The 15,409-nt window shown below is 44.5% G+C and overlaps 1 protein-coding gene across 2 annotated transcripts in view; it reads right to left on the bottom strand.

Moving 5' to 3' along the window:
• Positions 1-1,587: 1,587 nt before the first annotated feature.
• The window catches only part of LOC108923339 (constitutive coactivator of PPAR-gamma-like protein 1 homolog), a 29,987-nt gene continuing 16,165 nt past the window's right edge, over positions 1,588-15,409 (bottom strand). Inside the window, exons 8-17 of one of the 2 annotated variants that reach the window (XM_029247997.1) lie at positions 14,943-15,030; positions 13,786-13,989; positions 12,648-12,819; positions 12,294-12,543; positions 12,063-12,177; positions 11,227-11,436; positions 9,822-10,008; positions 8,981-9,119; positions 8,770-8,866; positions 1,588-3,584 (exon numbers count right to left, since the gene is read on the bottom strand). In XM_029247997.1, coding sequence (XP_029103830.1) covers positions 3,222-3,584; positions 8,770-8,866; positions 8,981-9,119; positions 9,822-10,008; positions 11,227-11,436; positions 12,063-12,177; positions 12,294-12,543; positions 12,648-12,819; positions 13,786-13,989; positions 14,943-15,030 — 1,825 coding nt within the window. In that variant the 3' untranslated portion in view covers positions 1,588-3,221. Of the gene's footprint in view, positions 3,585-8,754; positions 8,867-8,980; positions 9,120-9,821; positions 10,009-11,226; positions 11,437-12,062; positions 12,178-12,293; positions 12,544-12,647; positions 12,820-13,785; positions 13,990-14,942; positions 15,031-15,409 lie in introns of both variants that reach the window. The other variant, XM_029247996.1, reaches the window with a different exon arrangement.

A 15,409-nucleotide genomic window follows, 5' to 3' on the forward strand; every position in this document is an offset into this window, starting at 1 on the left:
ACTCTTGTGATTTCTTCAACTTGTTGTTTTAAGTGGGAGTATTTGTAACAATTCCAAAAGACTGATTTATGTGAAATAATATTATGTTTTAATACAAACACACACGCAGGCATTGAAAGTTAAGGCCGATACGGAAGCAATACTGTATTTTTAAAGACAGAATGTAAACCTTTGGTAACATAAACATTTAATCACCTGGGCAGCGGTCGAATCCTGATGGCAGTTAATGAAAAAGGCAAATATTTGCATTTGATTTAATGCCTTATAATAATGGTATGGCCGTTGATACTGAACTGTTCAAACGCTTCTCATCATTTTTCCATGATAGATCCCTGCTTCACAGCACTGACTGGAAACAGCCCGTTCACCATGGAAACAAGAGCATCTTTGAAAACAAACTCTCACTTAAAAAAACACAACGGAAGGAGGTGTTTCAGAAGCAGGACCAGAACTTAGAAACCTCTGGACCCGCAATTTCTCTTACACCTCAAAAAGATATGGATTAAATGTAAGGGAAATGATCCATCCATAAATAATGTGGGAAATGGGGGTGATTTCTTGTTCAAACCATCTCATCTAATGACCCCTATTGACCTTATTAAAATTACATCTGCATTTCACTGCACAACTGGAGAATATTAAAAACACATTATTAATAACTGAAATAGAAAATACAGCATTAACTGTTATAATTAAAATCAACTCAATATTTAAGAAAGTGAGAGCCCACACACCACCTGCTCTCATTAGGTTGTGATTAATGAGTTATTATTATTATTATTATTATAGTTCATATTGAAGTGAGGGACAAGTACCAGGCAAGACTGACCACAACCATCCTCCGGTAGGTGTTAGGCTCTCCTCGCTTGCAGTGACACCAGAGATGCAGCGCTTCTGCTTGTGAGGAAATTACTTTACTGACAACTTAAATTCTACCCATTTACCAAAGTGGGTAGTTTTACTATATCAGTTCAGGGCAGGTACCTTGGTAAAGGGTATTAGAGCAGGAGGTGGGATTCAAACCTGAGTCCTTACAGGCCAAATGCAGCAGATTTAACCATTGCGCCACCTGCTGTCGCTTTAAATATCAAAAACAAAGTGCTAATAAGTTCACCCTTAACACTCCCTAAATAAGTTTCTTTTCAAAGTAATTTTTTTCTTGCCTATGGATCATTCTTTTTTTGTTATATAAGCTTCTTTTATTTAATCTTGCCTCTTAATACGTGCTTGTATTCTGTTATACCCTTATTTTACATTTCTGCAGGATGTTTCAGAAGGTTGGGGTCCTGACGGTCAAAGTTTGCGGAAGTCGGAGGGCTGCGAAAGGGAGGTGGTCGATATGGGTGAGTGAGATAAAACCAGCAGCAACAAGTGTGTGTAACGAGACTGCGTTTTTGGGACTTGGCATCAAAAAGAGCAACAGCCTCAAGTGCACATAAACACTAACAGTCTCCACATCTCACCACGGTGACTCCGAAGAGCTGGGCATCACCCCACTACCGACACTCACATGAAGCAAACTCTGCATCTCCGTATCAGCATACAGACACACACACACACGCGGCCACAAAAGGACACACAATCCAGTTTATACTAAAAGAATAGACTTTTATTAAGCATTGTAAGTTGCATTCAATTGCCTTCAGAAACACCAAGCCACAATCCATCAACATTCAGTCGAACCCAACAGTAGTTCATTCTTTTACAACCCATGAGTTAGGTAGAAACTCCATCCAACTTACATCAAGGTAACCTATTTAGCTCTTGCGGGTGGGAACGGGGGGGAATACATCGTATTTCTGATCACTAATGTGTGATGGAAAGCATCAGGAGAATTAGATGGAAAATAAAAGTTCATAACGATTCTGTTTTTAGAAGTACAATAAGTTTGAAAACACTAAAGTAAACATTGAAAATGATTACAGGTTTACTTGCTTATGCTAAACTCTTGATGGGAAGGTCAAGCATCCTGCCGACTCGTTTCCAGCTACGAAAAGGGGGTGGGGGGGGCCCATTTAAGATCAAAGCTTTTTTTTGAGATTTTTCTTTTTTCCAGAGAGATGTTTTGCTAATATGAATGCATAAAACAGCAACAGAGAACAATAATGTATACAGTAATGAGTACACCAGGGTTAACAATATTCAAAGTGGCTAGATAATTTTTTGTAAGTTTTTTCTTTTTTGATTAAATGCAACAGAGGTCAATAATCACAAAAATTTAAGGTTAGAGCAAATCAGTTACTGACTAAACAGTTAACACCTTTTATAGGACTATTACTGATTATTAGCCTTTTTTTTAAATTTTGTAAATGGGCACAGTACTTGTAAGGATGGAAGAAAAAGGACAACATGCATAATAACTACACACCTTTTAAAATTATGAACCATGCAGAAAGTTTAGCTGAAACAGTAGTACTAATGTTCTACATTGGATTCAAGAAACCACATTTTTCATTGATCACTGATGCATGGCAATTTGACACAAACTGTATCTTGAGTTTCTTTGAGAGATCGTCTGCATCGTAGGTGATTCTTTTTTTTTTTTCCCCTAAACCGTTTCTTGACATGTTACTTATATATCTTTAAGAATGACATATAATGATATCTGAACTTAAGCTGCAGTATTTACTCTAGTTACTTAATTTCGAAATTATTCTGCACATTTTTCAACACAATAAAACCCACAGTTATGACCCATGTGAGAAATGTGGTTTTTGTGTTTCTCTTTTTTCCTCATATGCGAGTTTATTTCACAGAGTTTACTGTGCCACAACACAAAATCAATTACAATGGCAAATATATGATGCCAGGTTCTGAAAAAGAGTATCTCAACCTATAAGTACTAAAAGACTTGTGCCAAATGAAAGCATTTTTCCGCTTTAGTTATTTCAAGAAAGAAAGAAAAAAAATAACGCTCACGTAACCAGTTTGAAACGTGTAAAGATCAGTGATGAGGGAGCGGCCTGTTCTGTCCTACTCCTTAAACTGGTAAGTGTTGTATCCGTAACTGGTATTATCGTCTTTCGTTAAATCGAGAAACAGACTTTCGTGTTTAAATTCTTGCTGACATCAAAAGAGGGATCCAAATTTTCAAAACAGGTCCTCCATTTTTCTCCTACGGAGAGGGGAAAAAATGTACGTCAACTGTAGGCTTTCCGTCTTTCCAGATATTCCTGACCCTAAACCCTTCATCATCCTTCACCCTCTCTATAAAAATAGGTTTACTCTTCTGTTTTTAAGACAGAGGCGCTCACAGAGTCGCTCCTGTGGCAGTCGCCGTCTGCATTTAGTGCATTTAAATGAGGATTAGTATTGCACATTTTAGAGTCACTGCTCAAGGCACTTTGGGGCTGGTTCGGAGCCCCGCCGCTCTCTTTGTTCCCGTTCAGCTGCTCGGCCTCCTCGGCCTCCTTGGCCTCCTCGGCCTCCTTGGCCTCCTTTGCCTCCTTGGCCTCCTTTGCCTCCACCCCGTTCTCCGCCGCAGACCCCTCCGATGACTGCGGGGGGGACTTGGTCTCCTCCGGCTTGGGCTTCTTCCGCTCCTTCACTGCCTCGGTGGCTGAAGCAGCGTATGCAGGCTTGCTCTGGTTAACAAAAACAATATTTTCATTTATTTCAGACCCTCACATTATCAAATTTATCTTATTCCAGTTTTTCTGTTTTTAACAATATTTTTCAACGATCCGTTTTACCCACATCCCCCCCTGCGGCAGAACAATCGCGACCTTTTTAACCACCGAGCCAATAGGTGGCAGTGAAGAGCACCCACAGAAGAGCGGCGTCCACTGCCTGATGTTCATTCGCTTCAACGAGGTCTACAGCTCGCCCCCGTTCTTTCTGAATGATGATCGCTAACATTTATGGGTCCAATCACACAACAATCTGTGATGAACAGCAGATGAATGAATGTTTCTGGAGACTAAGAATTTTTGGTAACTTTAAATTAGTTTTAATGTACATCACATTTATTTATTTAGCAGACGCTTTTCTCCAAAGGAACTCTCAATGAACTCTGTTTAGTGTTATCAGCACACACACCTTATTCACCAAGGTGACTTACAGTGCTAGATACATTACTTATACTGGGTCACTCATCCATACATCAGTGGAACACACTCTCTCTGTCACTCACACACTATGTGGGAACCTGAACAGCATGTCTTTGAAGTGTGGTAGGAAACCAGAGCACCCTGAGGAAACATACACAGACACAGGGAGAACATGCAAACTTCACACAGACTGAGCAGGGACCACATTCACGTCCTCTCGCACCACCCAGGCACCAGGAGACAGCAGCACTACTTGCTGTGCCACCATGCTGTCCACACACACACTCACACACACTCCCTTTTTTTACTGCTGACTCCAGCTATGTTTTTGCCTGGTTATGTCATCATTTTATTTACTCACTTACCAAGTGTTTCACTATGTACAGCATGCAGAACTATGCTTCATAACAAAAAAACTGCATGTATTTCCTACTTCCCATCACACTGACAGTCTTAAGCAATCACAACCCCTGACTAAGTTAAATGCAGTGTAACAACTGAACTAGCAGCCAGTACTATTATTAATTTAGCTCGTGCTTTTTTTCCAAAGGGAACTGCAGTACTGAACTACTTACAGTGATTTACATTTAAACACATATAAACAAACCTTTTTATACTGGTATTTCAATTAATTTCAGGTTACATTTTTCATCCAGGAATGAACTACTCTTCCATAAGAAATAATAAACATTTGACTCCTTCAAAGACATTTGATTTCGTCTGAAGGTGGGATTTCAAAAAACAAATAGACATTGCGATATAACACATACGTGTTCACACACAGACACACTTGTTTCATACAGGGTTGCAGGGAGCCACAGCCTAACCTGGCAACACAGGGCATAATGCTGGAGAGGGGAGGGGACACACCCAGGATGGGACACCAGTCTGTCATATGGCACCCCAAGTGGGACTCAAACCCCACACCCACTGCAAAGGAGGACCTGGTCCAATCCACTGCACCACCATACAAGTGGGTCTTAAAAAATAAAAAAGTTTTAAAGAATTTATTACATCTGTAACAAACATTTCACCCAAGCTAATTTATAAATAGATTAATAGTCTTCAATAAACTGTATCACAAGCTTTTATTGATCATGACTTTGTGATACAAGTGACTTGTATTAGGAGCAAAATGAACTACAAACACACTTCAAGTGTATTCATTTACTTAGGAGCCTATGAATATATAAATGTTGACACTGTCAGAAGCAATTTACCAAGTATTAGCAGTTACGTATTTACTCATTCAGCTGATACTTTTTTCCCCAAAGCACCTTACAATCATTTACCTCTTGATACCAGAGGTAATTTTTACTGGAGTAATTTAGAGTAAGTACATTGCTCAAGGGTACTACAGTGGGGTGTGTGATTTGAACCTGTAATCTTGGAGGTCCAAAGGGAGCAGTACTAACCACTACACTACCAGCTGTCCGTATAACTATAAGTTTCTTTAAAAACTTGTTTGCTTTAAAGTTCATTATTATGACAGGTAATGCCATTGTACTAAGTCAAGTCACAGCGGACAGCGAGTGAACCGAGACACACGGGAGAAGCCACAGCCCACGTGGGGGTGTGGGGGCTGCTCACCAAGGTATATTCTGCATTTAACTGAAATTTCTGTGCCCTTAAACCTTCTAAGTGTGAGCTGATAGCTCATTATGCAAATTTGATGGTGCAAATTATGAGGGCTTGTAAGTCTGAGTTCTCAATTTCAGCGCTTGTTATGTGAAGGAAGACAGTATATGAACATGTACCTTCTTAATGATGGTTTATCTAACTTTAACACACACAAGATGAAGAGAACAATGGAATAACAGCGATAATCTTATTAAAGTAAATCGCACTAAGGCACTGAAAGTCACAGTGCCGGCTCAAAATAGAACTGCAAATTCTCCCCCACTGTCCCTTAATCAGGATAACAAGGTTTTCCATTCCAGTGTTGCATAAAATCCTCCTTTCACCCCATTATGCTCTAAAGGCATCACACACTCCAAGCTGCCCCGCACAGCTATATTCAAAGTGTTTCAAAATCGTCTCCATTCATGGCGAAGCCTGTATTTTTGGATGATGAAGACACCCTTTCCCATTCTATTTTATGCATTCATATTTTATGTCACCCTCCACACACTCAGCACTGCGAGCGATCAATATGTCTGAGATGACTGCGTGACGGCCAGCTCTGAGCACCCGGCACGTCGTCACCAAATTAACTTGAAGGATGCACAGAAAGACTCCCGCTGTAAAAATACGGTAGCGCAAAGAATACCAAAGTGACCTCATTTTTAGCCTCAAGTGCAACAGTTAAACACGACTGGAGCTACGAACGTCTCTCAGTCGAGCAACCCTGCATTTACGCTCGTTTTCAAACTGCAGCGGCTGACAAAATTCCACGCATCTGCCCGTCAGTACAAGTCAGGTGCTGCGGCTCCCAGCCAGAGCAAGGAGAACATGGGACCAGAAAAATGTTCGTAATTCGTTTTTTGCAATTCCAAAGTAAAATTAGTAAAGGCTTATACATTACAAAATTAGTAAAGGCTGATACAGATGATTTTAAAATTAGTTAGTTATGTACAGGGGGTGCGGTGGCGCAGTGGGTTGGACCACGGTCCTGCTGTCCGGTGGGTCTGGGGTTCGAGTCCCGCTTGGGGTGCCTTGTGACGGACTGGCGTCCCGTCCTGGGTGTGTCCCCTCCCCCTCCGGCCTTACGCCCTGCGTTGCCGGGTAGGCTCCGGTTCTCCGCGACCCCGTATGGGACAAGCGGTTCAGAAAGTGTGTGTGGTTATGTACAAATTTTGCATATAGATAACAAAATACTTTTGGATTTTTGTATTGTAAAATGAATTTTTCTTAACGACAAGCTATAGCGAAACAAAAATTTAAAACAGCTGAGAAAAAAAAAATGTCTCGACGCACTTATTTAATGCCAGGTAACAAAGGATTAATCTGAAAAACACGGAATGTTCCTCATCTCGTTACTGATCATCGACACTCGGGAACAACAAACAAGAGCTGTAAACACCGTGGAATTGAGTTGAATCAATGTCCCACAGTGCTATTCTGTTTCAGTGCTCTTTACTGACATCTACAGGGCGGCTGCGGAAACGCGCCTAAGACTGGTAACTCAGCTATTTGTAACACGCCAGTATGGCCACAATAAACAGTGACCAAAGACCATCTCAGCTTTACTACCAATTATCAGCTTACATTTACATTGAAACTGAAATTCAAACTTTGTCACATACACAACCATACTTAGTACAACGTGCAGTGAAATGCTTCCGACTGTCCGTGATACATACTAATAGCAGAGATAATAAAAATAAGGAAATACAAATAAAATAAATTAGAAACATGCAACAGAAATACAAAGAATATGTAATGATAAAAATAGGATAAAATAACATAAGGTAAGGTAAAATATAATGGTAAAAAATATAATGATCTAGAAATATAGCAATATAGTTTAAAAAAGATAATATATTTTCATTTAGCTGACACTTTTCTCCAAAGCGACTCACAATCTTAAGGTTACAATTATTTACCTCCCACTTATACAGCTGGTTAATTTTACTGGAGCAATTTAAGGTAAGTATGCTGTTCAAGGCTACTAAAACAAGAGGTGGGGATCAAACCCGCAAGCTCGGGATCGAGAAGCAGCACCTCTAACCACTACACTACCAGCTGTTCCTTGGTAGTTAAACACAGGTTGTGTTCACTCTGCTGCAGACAGGTTTTAGAAAACAGACATACAGAAAAATCCAAATAGAAATAAATGGAAAAAAAAATCCAAGAAGCAACAGAAGGACCTTTACCAAGTTTTACCACCTCTAAAGCACTCTGAGTAGGGTTTTCAGCTGCTCAGACATGGCAGGAAGTGCAGTCGTTCATGATGCACCGCGTTAACTGTGAAAAGGCGCATCTCCTTACGCAGTGCTCTCGACTCGCTCTTCCAGCCCCATTCCCAGCAACACTGGCGGCACGAACAAAGCGACTGAGCCTCAACGTGCGCTGTGCTTTACACGAGCGACTGCGCTGTGTGTTAACCAGACGCCTCGGCGAAACCCACTTGGGTCATGTGAAGTGTATTTCACGGGTCTGAGCTCACACTGAAAGCTGTGACTTTATGTTAACATGATGGTTGTCAGGGATTTAGGCATTTGAGGAAATGCAGGACTACTAGTACAGTCTTCGTTCAGCCAACACTGTTCTAGTAACTGAAGCATAATAATAATTTAAATATAATATTATTATTATTGGGCAGCTGGTACTGCCTTTGGACCCAAAGGTTGCAGGTTCGATTCCTACCTCCGGCTGCGGTACCCTTGAGCAACGTACTTACCCTAAATTGCTCCAATAAAATTACCCAGCTGTGTAAAAGGGTAAATAATTGTAGGTAGATTAACACTATAAGTCACTTTGGAGAAAAGCATCAGCAAAATGAATAAATGTAAATTATGAGTGCGTCGGAGCAAAGTATCAAAACGGTGGTATGCATTAGGGTAAAATTACAGTATGATCCCAATGCTGGTGGGAGGAGCAACAGGCCACCTAATTCGCTATAATTTCAGGCAACTGAAAGCAGGTGAAGTATGCATGGAATTTGGAATACCAAAATGCATGTTAAGCAAGCATGCTGATATTCCAGATTAGCTGGATTCAGAAAACAAAAGATGCAGGCCTGCATGCTGCACAGCTCAGCTACCTGGATGGAGTGTACCTGGTACGATCCTTGAGCCTTGAAGCCTCTACCGTGGTATTTGGCTCCTCGACCAAAGGTCCTGATGACAGGTGTTGAAATCACCCCTCTTGGACGACTGTCAGGGGAGAAAGATGAATAGATAAAATAAAACAATAAAAAAAACAAACAGCTTGTTTTCAGGAGGAGGACTAAAGGGTAACAAAAATATTTGCACAACTATTTGTCTCACCCTCTGGTTGGTCCTCCTACTGACACCACCTGGAGAGGGAAGGCGCCCCGGCCCCGACCACGCCGGCTCCCTGCCCACTGGCCCACCACGGTGCCCGCGATCTCCAGCTTGCCACCCTGGGAGGGAATGGCTTGAAGCCCTGGCACCAAATGGACATTATTTTATCTACATTTATTAGTTCTTCAGAGCAACTCAAAATATTAGGTTATTTACAATGACTATTTATCAAGCAGGGCAATTTTTACTGGATTAGTTCAGGGTGTACCTTGATCAATGGTGCAGCAGCAGGAGAGGGATTCGAACTTGTGTCTTTTGAGGCTGAAGGCAGCAGCTCTAATCATACACTACTGACTCCCCAGGTAGTAATGCATTATTTTTATAAAATAACCTATATATGTATACTGCTGCCCCTTTTATGCAGGTCTCATATATACATATTGTACATATATGTATCTACCTGTTTGAAGAATTGAACATCTGGCCAAAAACAGAAGCCCCAGCATTTAGTTATGTTACATTATACACTCAAAAACACAAATCATACTGGATAAAACATTAAAGGCTGGGAAATAGGCCATAAGATTCGATACAGTAGAATCGTGAACCAGAAAAGTTATCGATATGAAAGAAACAGATCGGAAGTGCAAAGCCCTACGCTGGAATCATGAGGTTCTTCTCCCAAAAGCACCATTTTGCTTTAATTGTCACATTTGCTTGTTAAGTGATTTTCAGGCATCACAATACGGGGCAAAACATTACTGTCAACAATAATAATAATAATAATAATAATAATATAGTAACACTGTGCTGGCAGCTGTGACTTCTGCTGTCGGCCACTTACCTGGCATGCCCCTCCCTCTGCCCTGAGGCGGGGGCATAGGGGGTGGGGGGTAGAAGGTAGTGCTCGGGGGGTAAAAAGGCATGCCGTGTGGCGGTGGGGGAAAGGGCAGAGGGTGCGGGGGCCGCGAGAAGGTGAGCCCCTCCAGGATACTCTGACGCATCTTCTCCACTTTGGCCACCAGCTCAGCCTGGGGGAGGGAGAGGAAGCGCTCGTCAAACCTTCTCACGCTGCTATTGGCTGCCGTGAGACAGCTAAGCCACGCCCCCCCCCCCACCCGCCCCAGACAACGTCCATCCCATGGAAAAATGAAAGCATCGCTTTAAAGCGGGGGGGACAATGGGAACACACAGGCCATGCGGGGTCGCCTAAGGCGTGACCCCAGACAACCCCGGACACATTGTTGCCGGAACTATTAATAACCACAGACAGCGCACTGCATGTCGATATATATATATATATAGTCGGTGGTGTGAATAATAGCACACTTTGAATGACGGTATTGACTGAATGGATAAAACCCCTTACAGCGCAAACAATGTTTGAAAAGCACAAGTTGTGTTATGAGTGAAGAGTCACTGATTTTAACAAGAGTACCATCAGCTCGGCCAGTTTCCCTAAGAAACATTAATACATTGTCTTGACAAAAGGCAACAGTGTAGCTCTTCTCTTCCTATTCGGTGCAAATACTTTATCCACTGCTTTTCCACTCGGTCTCGGGAATTAAAAAAAAATAAAAAGAGCTGACTCGGAAAACAAGGTAACGATACGATAAACTGGTGCCCTTTGTTACTGAAGGTCAAGTTACAGCTTTTCTGGTTTATTTTTAACTGCGTTTTTTTTTTTCTGCGAAAAATTTTGCAAAATACTGCCTGCAGTTAGAGGCTGCATCTATTCAACTCGCTTCCACAGTGTTTACACTCCTCTGTGCTATTCCTGAGTGTCAGTGATCAATATGGGATGAATTGGTCAGCGATTTGCAATCGACGGGGCTTCACGAGAAAAACGCATTTCTATTTTCGCTCACCTAGAATCAAATTCTCGTTTTAACAATGCAATAATTAAAAAATATTAACATGGAAAAAAAAAGTGTTTTTTGCTTATTATGGGTATTTCTGAGATTTTTACAGAACCTAACCCATAAATAAATCAAAGGGTATCGGGACTTGGTGATAAAAATGACTTTTGATTCATTAAAAAAAAAAGGGGCAGCCCTAGAGCAGCGCATCGTTCCCAAAATTATGTATTTCCCGGAATCCGGAGCGCAGCTAAACCCACGCTGTGGGTCTTTACTTCCTTCAGCGCTCGGTCAACGTGGACCGGTCACTGCACCGACGCAACGGAGGGGAGGGACAGCAGCGCAGTGCACTGTATTCGAGGCGGGGGGTGTGTGTGGGGGGGGCGCTACCTGACCATCACAGAGGTCAATGAGCGGGGCCTTGTCCCGGTTCGCCCTGATCAGCTTGCTCTGGAGCAGCTTGCCGTCGAAGTACATCCAGGGGCAGCAGTGCTCCCACGGGATTGGCTGGCCGCACACGTCGTTGGCGAACAGCGCCATGTCCACGCCGCTCATGAAGAGCGCGGCCAGCTGCACCCCCCGGGGGTCCAGGTTGTCGATCTGCGGGGCACAGGATACGCGCATTAGCGAGAGGCAGCCTACCGGTGTGCCGGCAGCCCGCACACACCCGCACGCACACGCGGCACCCCACCCACTCGGCCAAGAGCGAAGCGCACAGCAAGCAGGAGGAAGTCCACAGCCATTCGCATGAGTGAGAGAGGGAGCGGGGGGTGGGGATCGTCACGGGTCATCGGGGGTTCAGCACAGTCACAGCAAACGCACAGCGCACGCAGTCCAGACCAAGAGGACCAAGCCGGCGTCATTTACACACCCCGATACACTCCACTCAGGCGCCGCCGGCCGAGCTGCCCCATACACAGCTGCAGCAAATATCTACCCACGAGCCCACTAAAGCAATCACCTCCCTCACAGATTTCCTTCTTTTTTCTTTTTTTTTTCCAGAAATTTAAATCTGATTTCTTAGCAAAGAATAGAAAACCGCACATGATAATATGAGGAATGTCCTGGAATAACCGAATAACCCATTTCTGGTTTTGGATCTCGCCGTGGAAGCGCTACTGGGCCGTTCTCGACAACCTCAGGCCACGTGTGTTACGGAATGGACGGGGAAAGGGTTATCGAGTGATTGAAGGACACCTCTCATACGACATTCTCTAGGGAATCACCTTAAGCTCCTGCAGCTGGTCAGGTTCATATAGTTTAGGAGAAAGTGCTTGGGCTAGGAAAGCGTCAAGTTCGTTACGACGCAAAATTCTTACTCCTGGCCATTGTAACATAAACCTGAAGCAAAACAAAAAGGATCAAATATTACAAAATAAAGGAACTGACGTCCGGGTCTCTGATGTCATCACTTTCGACGGGGTGACGCCGAGCGAGTCGCCGCCGCCGCCACTCACCGCAGCACGCAGCACAGCACCATGAGCGGCGTCGGCACGTTGGCCGGGTTCAGCATGGCGGGCGTGTCCGAGCGCATGCACGCCAGGAAGGCCCGCATGCGCCGGTTCTTGTCCTCCACGGCCTTGCCGAGCCACAGCTTCTTGAGGTTGGGGCAGGTCCACTCCCGGAAGGGCAGCGCCTCCACCAGCTCAGGCGTGTGCGGCGACTTGCCCTTGTAGGCCGCCCACTCCTTTACGATCACGTGGGGATCTGCAGCCGGGAAGGAGGTGCGGAAATGCGCGCGGTGAGCGGATGGGGGTCGTCGTGCGCCGGCGCACGTGTCCCCGTGTGCCCGACCCATCGACGGCGCTCACATTCAGGCAGGCGGTTCCTCCTCATGGCGAGCCGCTCCGCCTTCTTCTTGGCCTCGGCCAGGCTGAAGAGCACGCCGTAGATGTACTGGCGCACGGGCCGGTAGAGCTGCACGGCCGAAGGCAGTTCTTTATTGGCCTCGTCCTCGATGGTGACGGACAGCTTGATCTCACCCTGCAGCCCCAAACGTTCTCACATTGTTAATCTCCTTCTGCTGATTTACCTCTTTAAACACCTTGGCCATTTTTACTGTATCAGTTCAGGGTTAAGTACCTTGATCAAGGGTACTACGGCAGAGGGTGGGATTCTAATCTGTGTCCTTTGGCTCCAAGGGCAGCAGCTCCAACCGCTGCGCCACCTGCTGCCCTTACGATGCACTGCACTGAACTCCTTATGGTCATTCATCCATTTATACAGAAGAGCGGTGTAAAAAAAAAACTCACGCACAAATGGCAATTCAGAGTCGCGGCCGCCTGAAACACGGCTTTGGATTGTGGGGGGGAAACCAGAGCGCCTGGGAGAAACCCCAACAAACACGGACAGAACACTCAAACTCAACACAGACCGAGCTGGATTCAGAGCTATAGCACAGGTGCTGGGAGGCAAAAGGGCTACCCACTGTGCCACCTGCAACTTCTCCAAAAGCCTTACTCTGCACTCAAGTTATCGTATTACTTTGTTACAAAGTCAACACTTTCATCCAAATACACCTTCATATTTGACTCCGGCATTTCAAGTAAAGCCCCCAAAGGTGGAGCACCTGGTGGGACAAGTAGAGCTTTTTACAGTGTTTTTTAAAACAACAACAACAACAATAATAATAATAATAATAATACAAACGGTTCTGGACTAAAGAGCAGGATGGGGTCAGAAGTGGGTTTGGTGCTTAGAGCTCCCGTCTTTGGATCTAAAATAGCCCTGGTCTGAATCCCACTGCCTGCTGTGGTACCCTTGATCAAGGTACTTACCCTGAATTGATAGAGTAAAAATTACCCTGTTGTATACACGGATATATTGGACTAAGCAGCTTTGAAAAAAAACATGTTGGATAAACAAATCAATGTTGTGTAAATGTAACGTGCTCATCCTCGGGCCTGCGCACAGCCTGGCGCGCGGCTCCTTCGCCGCCCGTCTCCTGACCTTGGTTAGGACGTGGTAAATGTAGGGGTACATCAGGCCCTTCTTGTGCCTGTGCTCGGCCACCCGCAGAACCTCGGGAGCCACGGCAGGCAGCGGCGGCGTCGTGATGTCCATGTGGTTCCGTGTCGGCATCGACAGCAGCGAGGGGATCTGGGTGTTGGCGCCGTGGTGCCCCCCGGGGTACGCTGTGGGCGAGTCCTCAGCCTGCGGGATGAGCTCCTCTCCATGAGCGCAACACACTGCCGCGCTCCTCCAAACCATCATTTGTTCCCCTCAGTTCTCTTACTGAACTGCAACCCTCATTAGTCTTACATATTTGGAAAGGAAATTGTCGTACTGTTCTGGTCGACACCCGAAGGTCCCTCTGTAAATATGCGAAGAGCAAAGTGTTTAACTCTCTTCCGCTTGAAATATTAATATTTGATCTGCGTGACAATGCAAAGGAATTCTGGAATGTCTGGACACCTTTCCGGGGTTTATTAGACAGAGCTAAATGGTCATACCTGTGAAAGACTGTAACCTTTTCACCTTGTTTTATGTGTGTGGATGTGTGCGCTCTGTCTCTAAGCTGCTGGTCAAATGACTAGTTTGAAAAAAAAAAAAGGCCACGTGAACAATGACTAGGGGCAATACCTCGTTTTACTGAGATTTACTGTGAACATGATGGTCTTTCCAGCAGCTCCTTCAAGCTCATGAACAACAATTCACACATTTCTGTAACGTAACATGGGAACTAATTATATAATCTGAACAGGTACTATATACTGTAGTTAGCAGTAAAGGTGGTCCTGGATTTGCCACGAGGTTCCGTTTCTGACGACCTCGTCAAACGTCACAAATCCCCTTATACTGTATTATATGAATCATAAGGATATATAAATAATGAACATATATGAATCCTACACTGCATAACAAGGCTTTGCTGTATTTTTCTAGAAATTTCACAGAATATTTGTAAAAATACCAATAATGATAATAATAATATTAATAATAGTGCCATGGTGCTGCGAAGTTCGCTGACGGCCCCAATACAGCAAAAGGAGTCGCTCCGACAATAGAAACGGTGTCTTGCTGAGGTCACGCACTTTGACAATCGTCGCAGCCCTTGTCACGCACAGCACACAGCGAGCAACCAAAACCCCCGGAACGTTACTTACTTTACTTTGGTCTCCCAGGTCGCCCTCTGGTACGTTTTCCAACTGGCTCCCTGTTTTCTCCCAGCCTCCTTTATGGTCGCTGATATGACTGAAGGGGAGAGAGAAATAGTCACGTGTGTGCGCGCGTGTGTGTGTGCGTGCGTAGCGAGCTCAGCCATGAGAGCAGCGACGAAGCACATTATTATGTATGTGGGGGGCATGGCGACACAGCGACTAGTGCTGCTGTCTCCCAGTGCCTGGGTGGTGCGAGAGGAGGTGGGTTCGATCCCCACTCAGTCTATGTGGAGTTTGCACGTTCTCCCTGTGTTTGCATGGGTTTCCTCCCATGGTCCAAAGACATGCTGTTCAGGTTCCCCCTTAGTGTGTGAGTGACAGAGAGAGTGTGTGTGTGTGTGTTCCACTGATGTATGGATGAGTGACCCAGTGTAAGTAGTGTATCTAGCAGTGTAAGTGACCGCAGTGAATAA

The sequence above is a fragment of the Scleropages formosus genome, chromosome 22, assembly GCF_900964775.1.
Source record: "Scleropages formosus chromosome 22, fSclFor1.1, whole genome shotgun sequence".
In the NCBI taxonomy this organism is placed as follows: domain Eukaryota; kingdom Metazoa; phylum Chordata; class Actinopteri; order Osteoglossiformes; family Osteoglossidae; genus Scleropages; species Scleropages formosus.